Source organism: Callionymus lyra, chromosome 10 (genome assembly GCF_982586985.1).
Source record: "Callionymus lyra chromosome 10, fCalLyr1.hap1.1, whole genome shotgun sequence".
Classification (NCBI taxonomy): Eukaryota; Metazoa; Chordata; class Actinopteri; order Syngnathiformes; family Callionymidae; genus Callionymus; species Callionymus lyra.
In genome coordinates, this window is record NC_141827.1 from 9,533,383 (window position 1) to 9,551,799 (window position 18,417).

General features: G+C 37.4%; 1 protein-coding gene across 2 annotated transcripts in view; it reads right to left on the minus strand.

Annotated features, from left to right (window-relative positions):
* Positions 1–18,417, minus strand: part of LOC148070191 (sodium-coupled neutral amino acid transporter 3-like) — a 42,311-nt gene that overhangs the window by 3,925 nt on the left and 19,969 nt on the right. For both annotated transcript variants that reach the window (XM_087799985.1, XM_087799986.1), the window contains 10 exons: positions 15,840–15,913; positions 15,664–15,756; positions 14,219–14,300; positions 9,639–9,721; positions 8,517–8,575; positions 7,260–7,400; positions 4,227–4,306; positions 3,977–4,077; positions 2,175–2,299; positions 517–661 (listed from right to left, as the gene is read on the minus strand). In XM_087799985.1, coding sequence (XP_087656111.1) covers positions 517–661; positions 2,175–2,299; positions 3,977–4,077; positions 4,227–4,306; positions 7,260–7,400; positions 8,517–8,575; positions 9,639–9,721; positions 14,219–14,300; positions 15,664–15,756; positions 15,840–15,913 — 983 coding nt within the window. The remainder of the gene's footprint in view (positions 1–516; positions 662–2,174; positions 2,300–3,976; positions 4,078–4,226; positions 4,307–7,259; positions 7,401–8,516; positions 8,576–9,638; positions 9,722–14,218; positions 14,301–15,663; positions 15,757–15,839; positions 15,914–18,417) is intronic.

Consider the following 18,417-nt stretch of genomic DNA (forward strand, 5'->3'; position numbering starts at 1 on the left):
ATTGTTGTTTGTAAGAAAATACTAGTAGATTAGTAGAATTAGTAGTAAAATTATAAGTTAAAGTAGTAGTAGAATTAGTAGTAAAAGTATAATTGTAAAAATTTGTAAAATCAACATTTCATTTATTAAGTTGCCCTTTTATTCTCGTCACAGTTCACAGGGATGGAATATACAGTATTTATATACAAGAGTATCTGGAGCTCTGGCTGAGTCTGTGTAACTAAATATGTTTCACATAAATAACCTTCACACAGTTTATAGTTAGTAACTCAACTAACTGAGTGAAGCTTTACAGTGAAAACATGTGGATCATATTCTAACATTCAGTACTTTTGAATTGTTGACATTTATCCTCGTTTCTATTCAAATATCATCATGAATTTTCCTTCTTTGTGCTTCATTTGTGTTTGAATTTGTATTTTGTAAAACTATTATTTGTATATTATTGGTGCAAGTTTTGTATCTAAAACACAAAAGTCACTTTTTTTCGAAACGCCAAATGTTCCGACCAATTACCGATGATGCCGAAGATGCCCAGGATGTTGGGCGCGAAGATGACCAGCAGGTTGATCAGCGTGAGGAGGACGATAGCGATGGCGATGTGACGCGGCCAGTTGAAGGTCTTGTTGGGGAACCACATCTGCTGGATGGCTCTCCGCACCTGAACACATGACACCAATCATGGGTTTACATGTGAAACCAGTGCTGTGTCTCAAATCGCATACTAGCGTACTAAAAGTTAGTATTTTTAGTACGTTAGTGTGTCTCAATTCTTAGTATGCGAAATTTAGTGCGCCATGCAAACTAAATTGGCGTACTAACACGCCCACAAAACTAGCATGGTTCGATGGACACTAAACACACTAAACAGCCGCCATTTTAGTGACGTTTTAAACTGAAGTTACGTCATATATAAATGCATATATATGCATATACTTAAATGTGTATTTTCAGCAGCAGTAGGAGGATAAACACGTCTTCGCTGCTGATACCAGCTTAAATATCTCGCGATTATTTAGATTCTCATATTTTTTCTTTATTTCTTTTTCTAAAGTTGCAATACGTGCTGCCAGCAGGTGTCGGCGATAGCGTTCAAACAGCTGCTTGAAACATCGTTAAATAGAAGTAGAAGAAGAAGCTGTCATGTGATTTCCGGTTAGTGTGTAGCTTCAGGGTTTGATTTGAGACATACTATCTGCGGAGAATTTGCGTACTAGTTAGTATGCATACTAAACTGATGCATACTAACTTCTAGCATACTAAGATTAGTATGCGATTTGAGACACAGCACAACTGAAACCGAATTCACAAGTCTTGAGTCCCCATGTGGGTCTTCTTGATCCCTTTGTGTCCCTTTTTCTTGGATTTTATAAATATAGATCCTTCTCCAGCAAAATAAAAGTGTAGCAGGTAATAGTGCTGTTAAATATATTATTTAAAAACATATTTTTATTCGTATTAAGTCGAATCAAAACTAGCGATGAATCTTCATGAAGCAGTGTCATGTAGTTTAGAGGTCAGTAGGTGGCGCCGTCAGTTTAAAAAAAATTATGTTTCATTAGAACAGTTGTTAAAAACTGCAACACTGTCACGTTTCTTCTAGGTGCTTTTATTTTGTACGGTTGCTTCCTGCCCCTGCTTTATCGCTCTACCTTGACAGTCGGTGAGGTCAATGCACTGCAAGAACCACGGCTGCGATGACGATGAGCGATCGGTATAAAGTCGGGATTTCTCTCTGATTTCTAGGCGTCAGCATGTCGCCCCGGATACTCCGGTAAATCTCGCTCCTGCCGGACTCCTTGGACTCCTGCCTCGAACTCATTTCGATGGTATTCCTGAAAAACTTTTTCATTTTGTTCTCTTTTGGTGAGTTTGATTTAATTTTTGTTTCTCCTCTTCCTCGGTGGATCTTGCGACTTGCAGCCACCCTCGCCCTGCAACTCTTTATCTTGATACTTACAGACTAATGTTGGACTTTATTTTATTGTCGCTGGACTGAGGAAAACGGACTCGCGTTACACTGTCGCCCTCTGCTGGACATTTGTTGTATTTCACTGTGTTTGGTCAGCTCAGCCGTTGTCATTTTAATTCTCTTCCGCATCTGGGTGACCTTGTCAAGTACCTCCTGACGGTCTCCACACATGCTAGTCTCGGCAGATCCCGGTGTTACTCACAGGAAACAGCACGATGGGCACCGTGAGGGTGACGGCGGTGAGGACGGCCACTCGCACACACAGGATCAGGGTGTCGTACGGGTCGATGCGACTGTAGGTGTGGAGCAGCTCGGCTTCAACCTCCCCTGGAGACACAAGGAAATGTTCATACACAGAACATGGAGACACAAGACGTCTTTAAGGATTTTTGATTTACATCATAAATATAGTAAAAAAAGAACGTAGGTGACATGTTTTTGGCCTTGTTAAGATACAAATAAACAAGTATGTGGTAGTATTAAATATTACCACTAGAGGGAGACAAGTGCTCATAATGATGTTAGAGTTGTTATTGAAAGATGACCTTAACGGTGACCTTATGTGGGGCTGAAGACGTCTTCAGCAATACTGGTTGTGGTTTAAAACAGTTAGCATTATTAAAAATGAGACTTTACTAGTTCTACTAACTTATTCACTTTAGCTCTATTTGTATCTTGTTAACCCTTGTGTTATCCAAGGGTCAAGGTGACCCAAATCTTGACCCTGACATAACACAAGGGATACCACACACACATTTGTTTTCGGGGGACTCTGGGCCACTTTGACCCTGACATAACACAAGGAATACCACAAACACATTTGTTTTGGTGCCTCCGGGTCATCTTGACCCTGACATAACACAAGGAATACCACAAACACATTCGTTTTTGGTTCTTTGGGTCACCTTGACCCTGACATATCACAAGGAATACCACAAACACATTTGTTTTCGGGGCCTTCAGGTTACCAGTACCCTGAGATAACACAAGGGATACCACACACACACATTTATTTTCGGGGCCTCTGGGCCACTTTGACCCTGACATAACACAAGGAATACCACACACACATTTGTTTTGGGGCCTTCAGGTCAGTTTGACCCTGACATAACACAAGGAATACCACACACACATTTGTTTTGGGCCTTCGGGTCATCTTGACCCTGACATAACACAAGGAATACCACTAACGCATTTGTTTTCGTGGCCTTCGGGTCGCCTTGATCCTGACATAACACAATGGATACCACAAACGCATTTGTTTTCGGGGCCTTCAGGTTACCAGTACCCTGAGATAACACAAGGGATACCACACACACACATTTATTTTCGGGCCTCCGGGTCATCTTGACCCTGACATAACACAAGGGATACCACACACACATTTGTTTGTGGGTCTCTGGGTCACCTTGACCCTGAGATAACACAAGGGATACCACAAACACACATTTATTTTCGGGCCTCCGGGTCATCTTGACCCTGACATAACACAAGAGATACCACACACACATTTGTTTGTGGGTCTCCGGGTCACCTTGACCCTGACATAACACAAGGGATACCACAAACACATTTGTTTTCGGGCCTTTGGGTCATCTTGACCCTAACATAACACAAGGGATACCACACACACATTTGTTTGTGGGTCTCTGGGTCACCTTGACCCTGACATAACACAAGGGATACCACAAACACATTTGTTTTTGGGCCTTTGGGTCATTTAGACCCTGACATAACACAAGGGATACCACACACACGCATTTTTTTTGTGGGTCTCTGGGGCACTTGACCCTGAGATAACAAACTTAATATTACTGAAACAAAATGGGTAAAATTGATCAAAATGAAGTAGTCAAACTATCCAAAAACTAGCTTTTTTAACTTGAAAGGAACTATTAACTCTATGGACTACTTTGAGATATTATGAAAAATATTGAATACATTTTCTTGGCGTGTATTTTAAAGACAATCACGAGAGATAAGCATCAATCCGTTCAAACTCACCGTAGAAAGTGAGGTATCCGAAGAGAGCAGCCAGGAAGTACATGACGTACATGACCGCGATGGAGATGTTTGACACATGTTGCATCTTTTTCTTGGTGGGACTGAAATCACAAGATATGACCTTGAACTGACGCCAGAGGTTACGACCAGGGGTTTAGAAAAAGACAAACACATGCCAAAGTGACTTATTTCTCCAACATGCCAGTGTAAAGTTCAAGCGGTGCATGTGACTCGGTTCAGCCAGACGTACTTGCGCAGCTCTGTGTAGATGGGCAGGACCTCGGGGTGGCACACAAAGGCGAAGGCCAGGATAGGAATGGTGTAGGCCGTCTGGAAAATCAACCCCAAACATGTCACCATAGATACAGCAACGCCGGCCCGGGCTCGTTCTCCACCTCGACCTCTCGCTTTTTTATTTAGCGAGCGTTTCTCCGCGAGGCAGACACCGAGAGCAGGTCGTTTTGATTCAGTGGCTTCGGATTAATGCCGAGGCTTGTGAGCTGCTTAGCAGCGTCAATGTGGTTAATAGCCCGGGTGATGTCGGGGAGGTCCTGCTTCTCTAGACCGGACCTGATGGGAGTTTAAATCAAAGGAGGGTTTCGGTCGTACGGTCGGTCCAGGACTACCAGCCGTACTTTACGGCTCAGGGCCACAGATTACGCTGGATTAAATGGGTCGATCTGTGTTGGAAATAAAGTGAATAATTTCATCTAAAATTGCAAATGAACAAGGTGAGATAATATAGAAGTCAAATGATTCTTATTCAAGTGGCAAATATGGACGTTTACTTGGAAAATGTTTGACCAAGAAGATGGTCATCGGTTCACTCGCTCGCATTGTTTTGGGTCAAAATCAAATTATTGTCAGTTTAGCCTTGACTTTGACGTTTTATTCTGTTAATATAAATACATTTACGACTTTATTAACATCACACGGTCACTGAAAAACCGTATTTGCGAAGGTTCATGTGATTGGACCAGTTAGAAAATTAGCATCCCTTGCACTTTGTTCCTTGTTTGCCCTGTGTTCTTGCTCTTGCTTTTATGACGTCTTGAGAGGGATTAATAAAGTCTATCTAATCCAATCACTCTCGTAATTTTGGGTAAATATCACATTTTTGACTGTTTAACCTTGACTTTGATATTTTATTCTGTTAATATAAGTACATTTACAACTTTATTGACACTATACTGTCACTGAAAACCATATTCGGGAAGGTTCATCTGATTGGACCAGTTAGAAAATAAACAAATTTGACATCCCTTGCACTTTGTTTGTTCTTTGTTCTTGCTTTCATGACGTATCCAGAGGGATTAATAAATTCTAATCTAATACTTGAAACCATATTCATGAAGGTTCATCTGATTGGACGAGCTCTCATACAAGTTAAGGGATTTACAAATTTGACATCCCTTGCCCTTTGTTCTTTGTTGGAACTTTGTTCTTACTCTACATACATTTACAACTTTATTGACAACACGGTCACTGAAAAATCATATTTCTGAAGGTTTATCTGATTGGACCAGTTAGAAAATAAACAAATTTGACATCCCTTGCACTTTGTTTGCACTTAGTTCTTGTTCTAACTTTTATGACGTCTCCAGAGTCACTCGCATAATTTAAGGTAAATATGAAATTTTTGTCTGTTTAACCTTGACTTTGATATTTTATTCTGTTAACTTTATTGACATAATACAGTCACTGAAAAACATATTTCCGAAGGTTCATCTGATTGGACCAGTTAGAAAATTAACACACCTTGAACTTTGTTCCTTGTTTGCATTGTTCTTGCTCTTGCTTTTATGACGTCTCGAGAGGGATTAATAAAGTCTTATATAATATAATTACTCACATAACCTCAGGTAAACATGACATTTTTGTCTGTTTAACCTTGACCTTGATATTTTATTCTGTTAACTTTATTGACATAATACAGTCACTGAAAACCATATTTCCGAAGGTTCATCTGATTGGACCAGTTAGAAAATTTATTGTATGCACTTTGTTCTTGCTCTTGCTTTTATGACTTCTCCAGAGGGATTAATAAAGTCTAATCTAATCTAATACTTAAAACCATATTCGTGAAGGTTCATCTGATTGGACGAGCTCTCCTACAAGTTAGGAAATTAACAAATTTGACATCCCTTGCACTCTGTTCCTTGTTTGCCCTTTGTTCTTGCTCTTCCTCTTATGACGTCTCTAGGAGGATTAATAACGTCTATAATCTAATCTAATCACTAGCATTATTTTGGGTAAATATCACATTTTTGACTGTTTAACCTTGACTTTGATATTTTATTCTGTTAATATAAGAACATTTACAACTTTATTGACACTACACTGTCACTGAAAAAACATATTTCTGAAGGTTCATCTGATTGGACCAGTTAGAAAATAAACAAATTTGACATCCCTTGAACTTTGTTTGCCCTTAGTTCTTGTTCTTCCTTTTATCTCCAGAGGGATTAATAAAGTCTTATCTAATCTAATCACTTGCGTAATTTGGGGTAAATATTACATTTTTGACTGTTTAACCTTGACTTTGATATTTTATTCTGTTAATATACATATATTCACAACTTTATTGACACTACACTGTCACTGAAAAACCATACTTGGGAAGGTTAATCTGATTGGACCAGCCCTCCTACAAGTGAGTAAATTAACCAATGAGCAGCTTTCTTTGTCATAAACTCCGCCCATTGAGTGGGAGCAGGGGAGGGTCTAACATGAGTGGATTGTCAAAATGGGGAACAGAGAGTCAGAATTGGACCTTTTATCTAATTTTACAATTTTGATGTCTGTAGTTTCCCTTTAGATCCTTCAGAAGTTCCTTCTTCTTTCTCAATAAATGTTCCCTCTCTTCATACGCCTCTGTCAAATCTGGGCTGTGACTTTCAAAGTTGTCATTTTCGAAGCTGTGATCCTGGAGTCGCAAACTAGTCAACGTTCACAGGAAGAGATCCAAAGAAAAAAATGATTGATTTAATTCAGTAGCAGCAGTCGAGGTCTGAAGATGATTTAAAGAGTTTTTTTTGTTGAGATCTTCTCTACGCATCAGAGGTTAGATTCTAAAAAAACAACGTTGGATCCTAGTCCGGCTCCTCAAGTGTAGTGAGTGTGACCTTCATGCTGGGATGGCGTCTGTCACTGGCAACATGCTGATGAAGTGACATAAGTGTGGAGTCGCCGCTGCTCGAGGCAGGAGGTGCTGGTGGAGGTGGTGTCAGGGGGGGGGGGTGGACTTGCAGAGCTGGAGACAGTGTTTCATGCATCAACCTACTTGTGAGTTGAGGTTGGCCATTTTGGGAACACACGCCGGATTGATTTCCCCGCCAGGATCCGTGAGGTTCAGCAACGTGGACGTCGCGTTGAAAGAAAAGTCCACGAAGGGACATGGAATGTTGAACTTTTTGTAGATCACCTGGAGAGAGAAGGTGTTCAGTTTGATTTCTCAGCAGAACTGAGAACGCGAGTGATGGATCGACAGAAGAAAACCTGTCCTGGAACAAACGTGCGAAGAACTACCTCAGATATAAAGTAATAATCATAGCATCAGATGCTAACACTTTCTATCATGTATCTTTGTTTGTTGGTTTTAATCTTATCTGGTCCTTTACCTTTTCGGTTTCAGTAAACAAGTATGTTTGTATAGTATTTTACAATTAGATTTTCAACTGTTATCAAACAATTTTTCAACTATAATCAAACAATTATTAAATGTAATCTAACAATTTTCAACTATAATCAAACTATTTTAAACTTTAATCAAACAATTTTCAACTATAATCAAACAATTTTTAACTATAATCAAACAATTTTTAACTATAATCAAACTATTTTAAACTTTAATCAAACTATTTTCAACTATAATCAAACTATTTTAAACTTTAATCAAACTATTTTCAACTATAATCAAACTATTTTAAACTTTAATCAAACTATTTTCAACTATAATCAAACTATTTTAAACTTTAATCAAACTATTTTCAACTTTAATCAAACAATTTTCAACTTTAATCAAACTATTTTCAACTATAATCAAACAACTTTCAACTGTAATCAAACAACTTTCAACTGTAATCAAACAATTTTTATATTATTTATTATTTTCTATTTCACTGAACAAAATATTTATCTCATAGTTAAATTATGTTACTTTGTTAGTTTATTATAAATATTACATAATTTTGACTCCATCGATGTCCTCTCAACACATATGTGATCTTTGTTTCATCCCATGATCATCATATAACGGCACGTGTACATTATGTGTGTCAAGTGATTCATTTATGTGTGTCATGTGTTTAGTGTTAATTGTATTTGTGTTATTACTAATTTAAATGCTTCAATTAACTTAATTTCCAGTTTCTGTGACTGTATATCGTCTCTTGTGTGTGTTTCTAAATTCATGGCGAGTCTTCCTGCAGTTTCTCAAGAACTTCACTGGTTAGATTTTTCCTTTCATCAGGAAGATTATTGCACATGATCACGTTTTATTGTCTTCCATGTGTTTGAAGTGATAATGATGATCATTTACCGAAATGAGGAAGAAAACCATGCAGGTGAGGGAGAAGCCACTAGTGTATCCAAGGTAACCTGCAAACACAAAATCAGTAAATGACTCATTTAGATTAGAGGGGGGTCTTGAGGGGTCTTTTCACTTTCTAATTCTGTCACTGAGCTCATATTGTGAGACACTCGTCTCTGTGGACCGTTCAACATTGACATGTGTTGCAACAAATCCATCACGTTCATTGAGCTGTTTTGATTGACAGCTCTTTGATCCAATGAAATCTTATAGTGCCCGACTCAATGGGCGGAGCTTATACATGTAATAACTCTGTCATAACTATAGAGGGTCCCTCACTATTTCACGCTTCTTCTCCTTTTCTTAGAAAACATGTGATTTATTTGAACGGCAGATTTACTTAAACACAAACTAAAGAGAATTTAGTGGTTTTCACTAATCAACCACCTTACTTACGGTGCCCACAAAACAGGGACCTCCCAGGATTCCTTCCTACACACTGCTCTCTTTGATGATGACCAGTCGCCATAATGTTGTTTTCTTTTAATTAAATGTCATTGTGGCCATTTTAAAAGTGATGGACAGCTGTGATTGGTTGGCTGGGCGGCAAAGCATCATGCTGTTTAGGTAAGTAAGTAAGTAATTTGTATTTATATAGCGCTTAGGTCACTGTTATATGCATATGTTGAGTTTGCAAGTTCAAATACTGTAAATGTTCATTTAAGTTGGCGACAAATGAAGTGGTCACTAATTCCTTAATGTTTTGTTAAATACATCAGAACATAACAAAGTTTTACAGTATTTTCGAATGGAGTTCAATTATTTTTCCCACTATGACTGAATTCATGATCTAGCAATCATGACTTCTAACCTATAATTTTCATTTTTACATTTTAAATTGATTTTTAAGAACATTAAAAGAAGAATAAACTGGTTTACAGGGATAAACATCAAAGGCACATAATCTCATTTATTCTCTCGTGTCACATCAGTTCATTAGTTTCTATTGACCTGCTCACATGAATCTGTCTCCACCGTCGTCTACAGTATAACTGACATGGTTCCACCATTAAAACCATTGGATCTCTCATGATGAGAAGACGCTCGAACAAGAATACAGTTGAAACTCACCGAGTTGTTTCATCAGCGCCAGCGGCAGAATAACAGCAATAGACACGATGATCACCAGATAGTTTCCGTTCATATACCATTCACTGTGGAGAGATCGAAGGACAGAAGTTGAGACACAGAAACACAGGTAAACGTTTATTATGACTGTGTGGTTTGTAACGATCACACTTATTACACATTCGTTTTTTAGAGAGAATCAAGAGTTTGGAGTTTTGAAGTTAAAGACGTCATTGAACACGTGTGATTCATTGTAAAAATGAAATACTCAGCTTACTACTAACAGCTTGTTTTAAAATCGGTTTAAGATTTGAATAGATGTCAGTTCAGTATCGCGTCCGTGCACTTGACCAGGTATTTTAATACTTTATATTACAAATGTGATTTGTCTGATCAGTAAAGCTTTTAAATAAAAATATTGCCAATTCTTTTCTAAGCTAGTTTTACTCAAACAGTTGCACAACAAGACATTATAATTAAAGACAAATGTCAGTTATTGTATATTTACATAATGTATGTATATAAATATATATATATACTCTCTCTCTCTCTATATGTATATATGTATATGTATATATGTATATAAATATATATATATATGTATGTATGTATGTATGTATATATTAACACAATTATATAATTAAATCAATGTTTTGTATTGTATGCCATTTACATCATATATATATATAAATATAAAGCCACAGTGTTTGTTTTTAGTTGGATTACCTTTCAAAGAATGTAAATTAAAAAATACTATGATTGTTCATAACATTATTTATATAAAGCTGACGACTGATCAATACTTCATTTTTTTTTAATTACATCATAATATTATACAGTAGCCAAAGTCACTATTGTCTGTCTCATGAAAAACTTATTTATAATTCATTTAATAAAAGCTATATGTAGAAAATACTCTTTAAATGAAAAGGTCTGATGTTTGTCAAGTGTTTACTGCATTACGTCATTATTTGTATTTAGTCAGTTTGTATTTTTTTTTATTGACAAACTGTACAGCGACAAATCAATTGACTGCTTTTTGCATTTTCTCTCTCACATGTGCATTGAAAGTCTTGGTTTAGTAGCAGCATAACATCTACGGTGGCCCTGAAGTACAAACGAAAAAAAAAATCTCAATGACTCAAATAATTATGGGGTTTGGTTTTAAAGGTTATTTAGGTTTAAGATTTGTGCGATTTTTCCCACTGTAAATACGTTCATCACTAACATAAAAACACTTAATATATCATGAATGAATTTAAAAAATGACTATATCTGAAGGTCACATTGTCTCCAGGCGAGAAAATGGGGGGAAAAGAAAAGCTCTGGTCTATTTATAGCTTGACCCAGCAGGGGGTGATTAATTGTCCGTCCTCTCAGGTGAGGCCGAGTCGCTACATCTGCTGCTTCAACACATACACAAATCAATCCATACTATTGTTACACACACACACTAGATCAATCCATACTATTGTTACACACACTTTAATCACATCTGTGTGTAGAAAACATGAAGCATTTGTAACCTCCTACACGTTCACCAACACATATGCACACACCACATGATGCGACACACACACACACGTGTGTACCTGTGACACACACACACACACACGTGTGTACCTGTGACACACACACACACACACGTGTGTGTAGCTGTGACACACACACGTGTGTAGCTGTGAAAGAAATGACTTTCATATATCCCTCGGACCATCTGGCAGCGATATGTTACTGATGAAAACAAAAGCTGTCTGGAGACAGAAATAAAACATAGTACAAATATAAATCTGGTTAAAAATAAAAGGTACAAACATACACAAGTATATGGACATGTGAGAACCAACGATGATAGTAACAATGTATATTTTGTATATCATGTGTATTCACACCTATTAAGTATATGCTTATATATTACACTTTATCATGTTATTGTGATTATATATTAATATATATGTATCTCTTGTATGGATATCTGTGTAAAAGTATGTGCCACAAACAAAATAATAATAAAGAAAAGTAATTTACTTCTTCCTACTTCTTTTTCGAACTACAGGTTTTTTTTAATGTTTTTTTATTCTGCTTCTTTGTTTAACTGGTGTTTTTTTATTTTGTATGTACAAATAATTTACACATTTTTTGTTATAAATAAATATAAATTAAATTAATAAGTTAATTCATTAATTTTATATCCATATGTGTGTATGTATGTATATATATATATATATATATATATATATATATGGCATGATGGTGGAATAAAGGGAGGTATCTAAGGATAGATGACTGAGTGTGCTAACATATTGCTAATAACACATTATTATCTATATTAAATATCTATATTATATTTAAGCTCTACCCATGTAATACAATTATTTGTATTATATTACTGGCATATTGAATTCCATCTTTATTTCATTCATTACGTTCTGATTGAAATTTCAAAATGAAAAAAAATACCATTTTAAATACATTCCACGATGAAAATAACTTGAAAATGTAGCTTTTTTGAAAAGAAGATTTTCACATTCTAAAGTCAAAATACATGATTAATATAATACATTATAATACAGTATTTTTTGAAAATTAGTCAACCTTGTTTCATTTTTTTAAGAAGACATTCTAGATAACAACAATTAAAAGGAAATCGAGAGAAACCAAAGTGAAGACAATACAATTAAAATAACCTTTTTCTTACTGTAACTACAAACATCAATGTGATGAGTCTCAATTTAATAAACATCAGGTTGCATAACGTTATGAAATATCTTCTTTTTTTTTTACATGCAACATAATAACGTCTTGTCACATGAGATTAAAAAAAAACGAGACAATATTCGACACTTGACTGACCCTCGGAGCCGTGAAATAATCTAGAGACAGAGAATGAAATCCCTGAGGATAATCTGTTATCACAGATGATTACGGAGCAAAGCCTTGAAAACAGAGCACAGAGCACAGCAGCTGCTGTTGGAAACATCTATACAACACTAGTGTCACATTCACCACCAAACCTCACATCAACACCTTCTCAAAATACTGGTATTTTCTGTCATGATCTGAAAAAGGTGGAATTTATTTCAAAGTGCTGAAAATCACCTTTGAAACCTTAGAAAAATGATTCAACTCCGACCTACTTTAGATCAAATTAGGAAAGAAAGATGGTGTTTTTTTCCTCCTTTCTTATTTGTATAGTTTGATATGAGCCTGACTGAGAAGATAAAGTGAAAATCAAACATCATTTATGAGAAATATCTATTTTAAAAAGTATTATTTTAACAACAAAACAACTTAATATTTTATTATTATCACATTTAGAATTTTATTTGGATTTATTATTTTAGAAACTGCCAAATATACTTTTCTAAATGATATGATATAAAAACGGGCAGCAAAAACTAAGATGAAAATGACTTGAAAATGTAAAAAAAAGGGCATTTTGAGAGAAGAATATTTATTATGAGCCTGACTGAGATAACAGTGAGATAAAGTGAGATAAAGTGCTAATAAGGCAAATAAACAGAAATATTAAGATTGATTTGACACAATACTTCATGTATTATTACTATTATTATCATAATTATTACTAACATTTGTGATTTTTATTTTATTCATTATGTTTTAATATGAATCACATTTAAAAAATAGCATTTTAACAAAAGTAGTTACAGATAGTAAAACAAAAACATTGTACAATGAAAATAACTAAATTAAAATTGTGCATTTTGTGAGATTTTAACATTTATAAGTTCCAAATATATAATAAATATTTATTATAATTTGTATTTTCACAAATATCTTTCATTGTTTTACTGTTTTTTCAAGAAGAAACTAATAAAAAAAAAGATAAAAAATAAAAAATAATCCACTTTAATCTTAAATCCACTTAAATATATATTAGAAAAAGAACCTTAAATCTGTAAATCTCACTTAAGTGTCGTACATACATTTTAATAAGTAACAAAATTAACAATAAATGAAACAAACATTGCAATTTAATGCGTAATATATATTGAATATACGCTGATATGACACACAATTATCGTGATGTTGCTCAACCTTACTAGGACTATATTTGACTAAATATCCAAGTCGTATATTTACTCATCACTTAAGTGCAGTGAGAGTGAAAGAAGTATTGTCCCACATGTACGTCCAGAAAAGAGAGAGTTGTTTGTCTTTCATGGCCACCTGCACCAGAGACAGATATCCACACGTTTACGATCAGGGAGTCTTGCTGAGTTTAGATTGGAGTGTTTCTCTGTGCCAGTGCTCCGGGGTCACAGCTGTGCCAGATGTTGAGAATATATCAGGCGAGTACAGCCTCACACAAATGTGTTAAAGCCGAGAATCTCTCACACGAGATAATTTATTGAAGCTCTGCCATGAACTCACTCTTCAGTTGCAAAAAAAAGGATATTCTGGATTTTAAACCGAGGGTAAACATAAGAGACCATATGAGACTTTCCCTTGAGAGGCTTTTTTTTTTTTTTAAACAGGAAATAAGAAGTAGTGTATGTGTACTCATTCATACATCATTCCTGGATGAGTACTGTGAGTTCTGTGCCTCTGGTTTTACTCACCCAGCAGGTTTGTCCACTCTGAGGAAGGCCTGGATGACCAGAGGAAACTCATACTTGACTATGTACAGATAACTGGACATGGCTGTGAACACAACAAGAAACAAGTTTACTATAGAGCATTGATGGACGGATGGATGGATGGATGGATGGATGGATGGATGGATGGATGGATGGATGGATAGAAGGATAGAAGGATGGATGGATGGATGGATGGATGGATGGATGGATGGATGGATGGATGGATGGATGGATGGATGGATGGATGGATGGATGGATGGATGGATGGATGGATAGATGGATATATTGAATGATGGATAGAAGCATGGAGGCATGGATGGATGGTTAGGTGGATGGATGCATAGATTGAATGATGGTTGAATTGATAATGGAGGTGTCTAAGGGTATATAGTACATGGATAGATGGATGATAGAAAGAGATATGTAATGAATAATGGATATATGAAGGGATGTTTAGATAGATGATGTATGGATTGGTGGAGGGGTGTGAGGATAGACGATGGATGGATAGATGAAGGGGTGTAAGTATTATGGATAGATGGAAATATGGATTAATAGATGGATGCATGGAATGATGGATGCTCGATGGATGGCTTGCTGTAAGCATAAAAGGATGGATGGATGCATTGATGGTAGGATGGATGGATGATTTGATCGATGGAGAGATGAAAGGATGGATGGATGGCTGGCTGGTTGGACAGATGGATAGATGATCGAAAGCTTGATGGGTGGATGGATGGATGCAAAGATAGATGGATGCATGACAGACAGATGGATGATAGACTGATGGTTGAATAGATGGAAGGATAGATAGACAGATGGACAGCTCGATGGAAAGATTGATGCAATGATGGATATTTATATGGAAGGATGGATGATGGATAGCGTGATGGATGTAAAGACAGATGGATAGATGAATGGATGATGGATGATGGATGATGGATGATGGATGATGGACGGATGGACGGATGGATGAATGGATGGATAGAAGGAAGGATAAATGAATGGATGGATGGATGGATGGATGGATGGATGGATGGATGGATGGATGGATGGATGGATGGATGGATGGATGGATGGATGGAATGATGGATGGATAGATAGATGGATAGAAGGAAGGATAAATGGATGGATGGATGGATGGATAGAAGGATGGATAGATGGATAGAAGGAAGGATAAAAAGATGATGGATGGATGGATAGATGGATAGAAGGAAGGATGGATGGATAGATGGATGGATAGAAGGATGGATAGATGGATAGAAGGAAGGATGGATGGATGGATGGATAGAAGGATGGATAGATGGATAGAAGGAAGGATAGAGGGATGGATGGATGGATAGCTTGATAAATGTATGAAAGGCTGGAAAGATGGAAGGATGACTAGAGAGACAGAAAGAAAGTGTGCTCATGAACAGTGATCTTACCTCCAATGTTCTGCAGTGTGATGGCGATACCTGCCGCCATCTTGCCGGGGGTCCCGAACGCTCTGTAGCCGAGCTGCTCGTAGGCGCGAATACCTGAACCACAGACGCTTTTTTTAAGACCATTTATTGGACTCCATCTTTGTTTTGTTTCCCCCAGAAGAACGGGGCGTACATACCTACGATCCCTGACAGCTTGAGCAGCAAATGGATGGAGTACGAGGAGAGAACAGCCACCACTGTGAGGAGCGTCCTGTGGACCAATCATCACAGTCATCAACACCGAACGTTCTTCCTCAACACGAGGGGTTATTTGTGCAGCTGGAGCACAGAGATGCACTTCCTGGGTGAAGGGAAATGTTAAAGGGTTTGAAGGGTCTCGTCTTCAGCTTTGATTGTTCCTCCAGCTGAGTGACCAGGCAGCCCCTCGGCCCCTGACGCGCTGGGATTACACAAACACAGCACCAGATGGAGCGTTTTCAAAGGAAGACTTTCGTACGTGAAGCAATGATTTCATGTACAAACCTCCAGAAATATACTTCTTAGACGCCGGTAATGTTCTGCACTTGTTTTGAAAAACTTTATTCGTATCCTTCTTGGTTACGGTAGCATGATGATCACTAGGACTGGTTTATATTTTGTAGCATAATAAACTAGGTTTATAATTTCAATATATTTTTCTTTTTTTTAACAAAAATCTAATAAAACTTAATTTTTTATGCTTTTTTCGTTGTGTATTTTTTTTGTGTATTTGGGCACAACGAGTTAATTAGTGATTGTCAACATGCTAAAATACCATGCAACTTTTTTTCACCAAAAAAAACAATAGTTCTACATTTTTTTCTTTTTTTTTGAGGAAAAAGTAGTTTTTTTTGTCACCATCATTTTCTGTCTTCTCCCCTTATTTTGTTGAGCAGAACTTGCTGCCCTTTAACTGTATTAAAGTGGCCTTCGTGAGGTCACATATCATGTCAATAAACAATGTTATTTTTATTATTCATTAATGATCTCTAAATAAGACTATAGTAGTAATAGTTCCTACACTTTTGTCATTTTTGTGAGTATTTATTGACGAAATATAACCCACCTCTGGTGCTGAACTAGAACAAGACACTGAATTCAACCCGAAGGAAAAAAAGAAGGTTTGAGTATTTAAAAGGTGTAAAAAAGCCTGTATGTGTTTTTGATGTGAGCAGGTTGGATGGAAGACGCTTATAACGTATGCGTTATTGTGCACACATGGCTGCAGTGACTAGTTGATGGGGAGAATACATTTTTCATTTTTGTTTTAAAGGAAATTTGGAGGATGTAGAACTAATTTAAGACGGATTGCTTAGGTCAGTTAATAGCACCCTTTTTAGGTACTTGTTGCTCGTGCTTTAACTATTTTCAGTGAGAAGTAACTCAAGCCATTTGCATTTAAAATGAATGTAACATAAAAGCAACACATTGTTAACTTAAGCCCACATTTCCACTCTTTTTTCTTGTCACTCACGGAGACTTTCACTCCCTTTTTCCTTTTCTTATAAACTCTCAATTCAACTTGTCTTTACAACTCTTGGCCCGTTCTCAGTGCAGTTTAGTTTCCAAAGGTATCGTGGAAGAATGCGGGTCTGGACCGGAGTAGGAGTTCTTGGGTCGGGGGAGTGGCAGCGGACAGAAAGAACCGCCGACAGCCAGACAGGCCGACACACTCGGGTCGATGTAAGTCCGTTCACAGCGTTCCACAAGACCGCATTCCAAGACCAAGTCAGCTGACCTGCTGAGGCCCCTGCTGTCGCCGCTGAAGACTATTTGATATCAAGAATGGGTCTGTTAGGATTTGTTTTATTTACATGAATCAACTTATTTCCTATCATTCAATGTTGACTTGATAAACTTAAAATCCTCATAGTAGCCACAATCTTTTTTTACTAAAAAGTGCTACAACTTCAACATATAAGCTCCAGAGAACTCTATCGTGGCCTCTGATAAGATGGGGGGATGATTGATGGATTTATGGATGGATAGAAACACGGATGTATGGGGCAGAGATGGAGGGAGATGGGGGGAGGGAGAAAGGGGTGGACGATGGATGGAGGATGGAAAGATGGATGGATGGATGGATGGATGGATGGATGGATGGATGGATGGATGGATGGATGGATGGATGGATGGATGGATGGATGGATGGATGGATGGATGGATGGGGGAGGAAGGGAGAATGGATTGGATGAATGAATGAATGGCTGGAGAGAGGGACAAATGGATTGAGGGATGGATGAAGAGAGGGATTGAGGGAACCAGGGAGAGGGATGGATGGGTGAAGAGAGTGAGGAAGGGATGGATGAATAGAGGGAAGCAAGGATGGATGGATAGAGGGAAGGAAGGTTGAATGGATAGAGGGGAGGGGGGAAGGAAGGATGAATGGATAGAGGGAAGGAGGGAAGGAAGGATGAATGGATAGAGGGAAGGAGGGAAGGATGGATGGATAGAGCGAAGGAGGGAATGATGGATGGATAGAGCGAAGGAGGGAAGGAAGGTTGAATGGATAGAGGGAAGGAGGGATGGAAGGATGGATGGATAGAAGGAAGGAGGGAAGGAAGGATGGATGGATAGAGGGAAGGAGGGAAGGAAGGATGAATGGATAGAGGGAAGGAAGGAAAGGTAGATGGATGTTAATGTCAGGGAATAACAGGGATACATGAATAGAGAGGGAGGAAGGGAGGGGAGGTTGGATAGATAGAGGGAAGGATTGATAGGTGCATCGAGGGAATG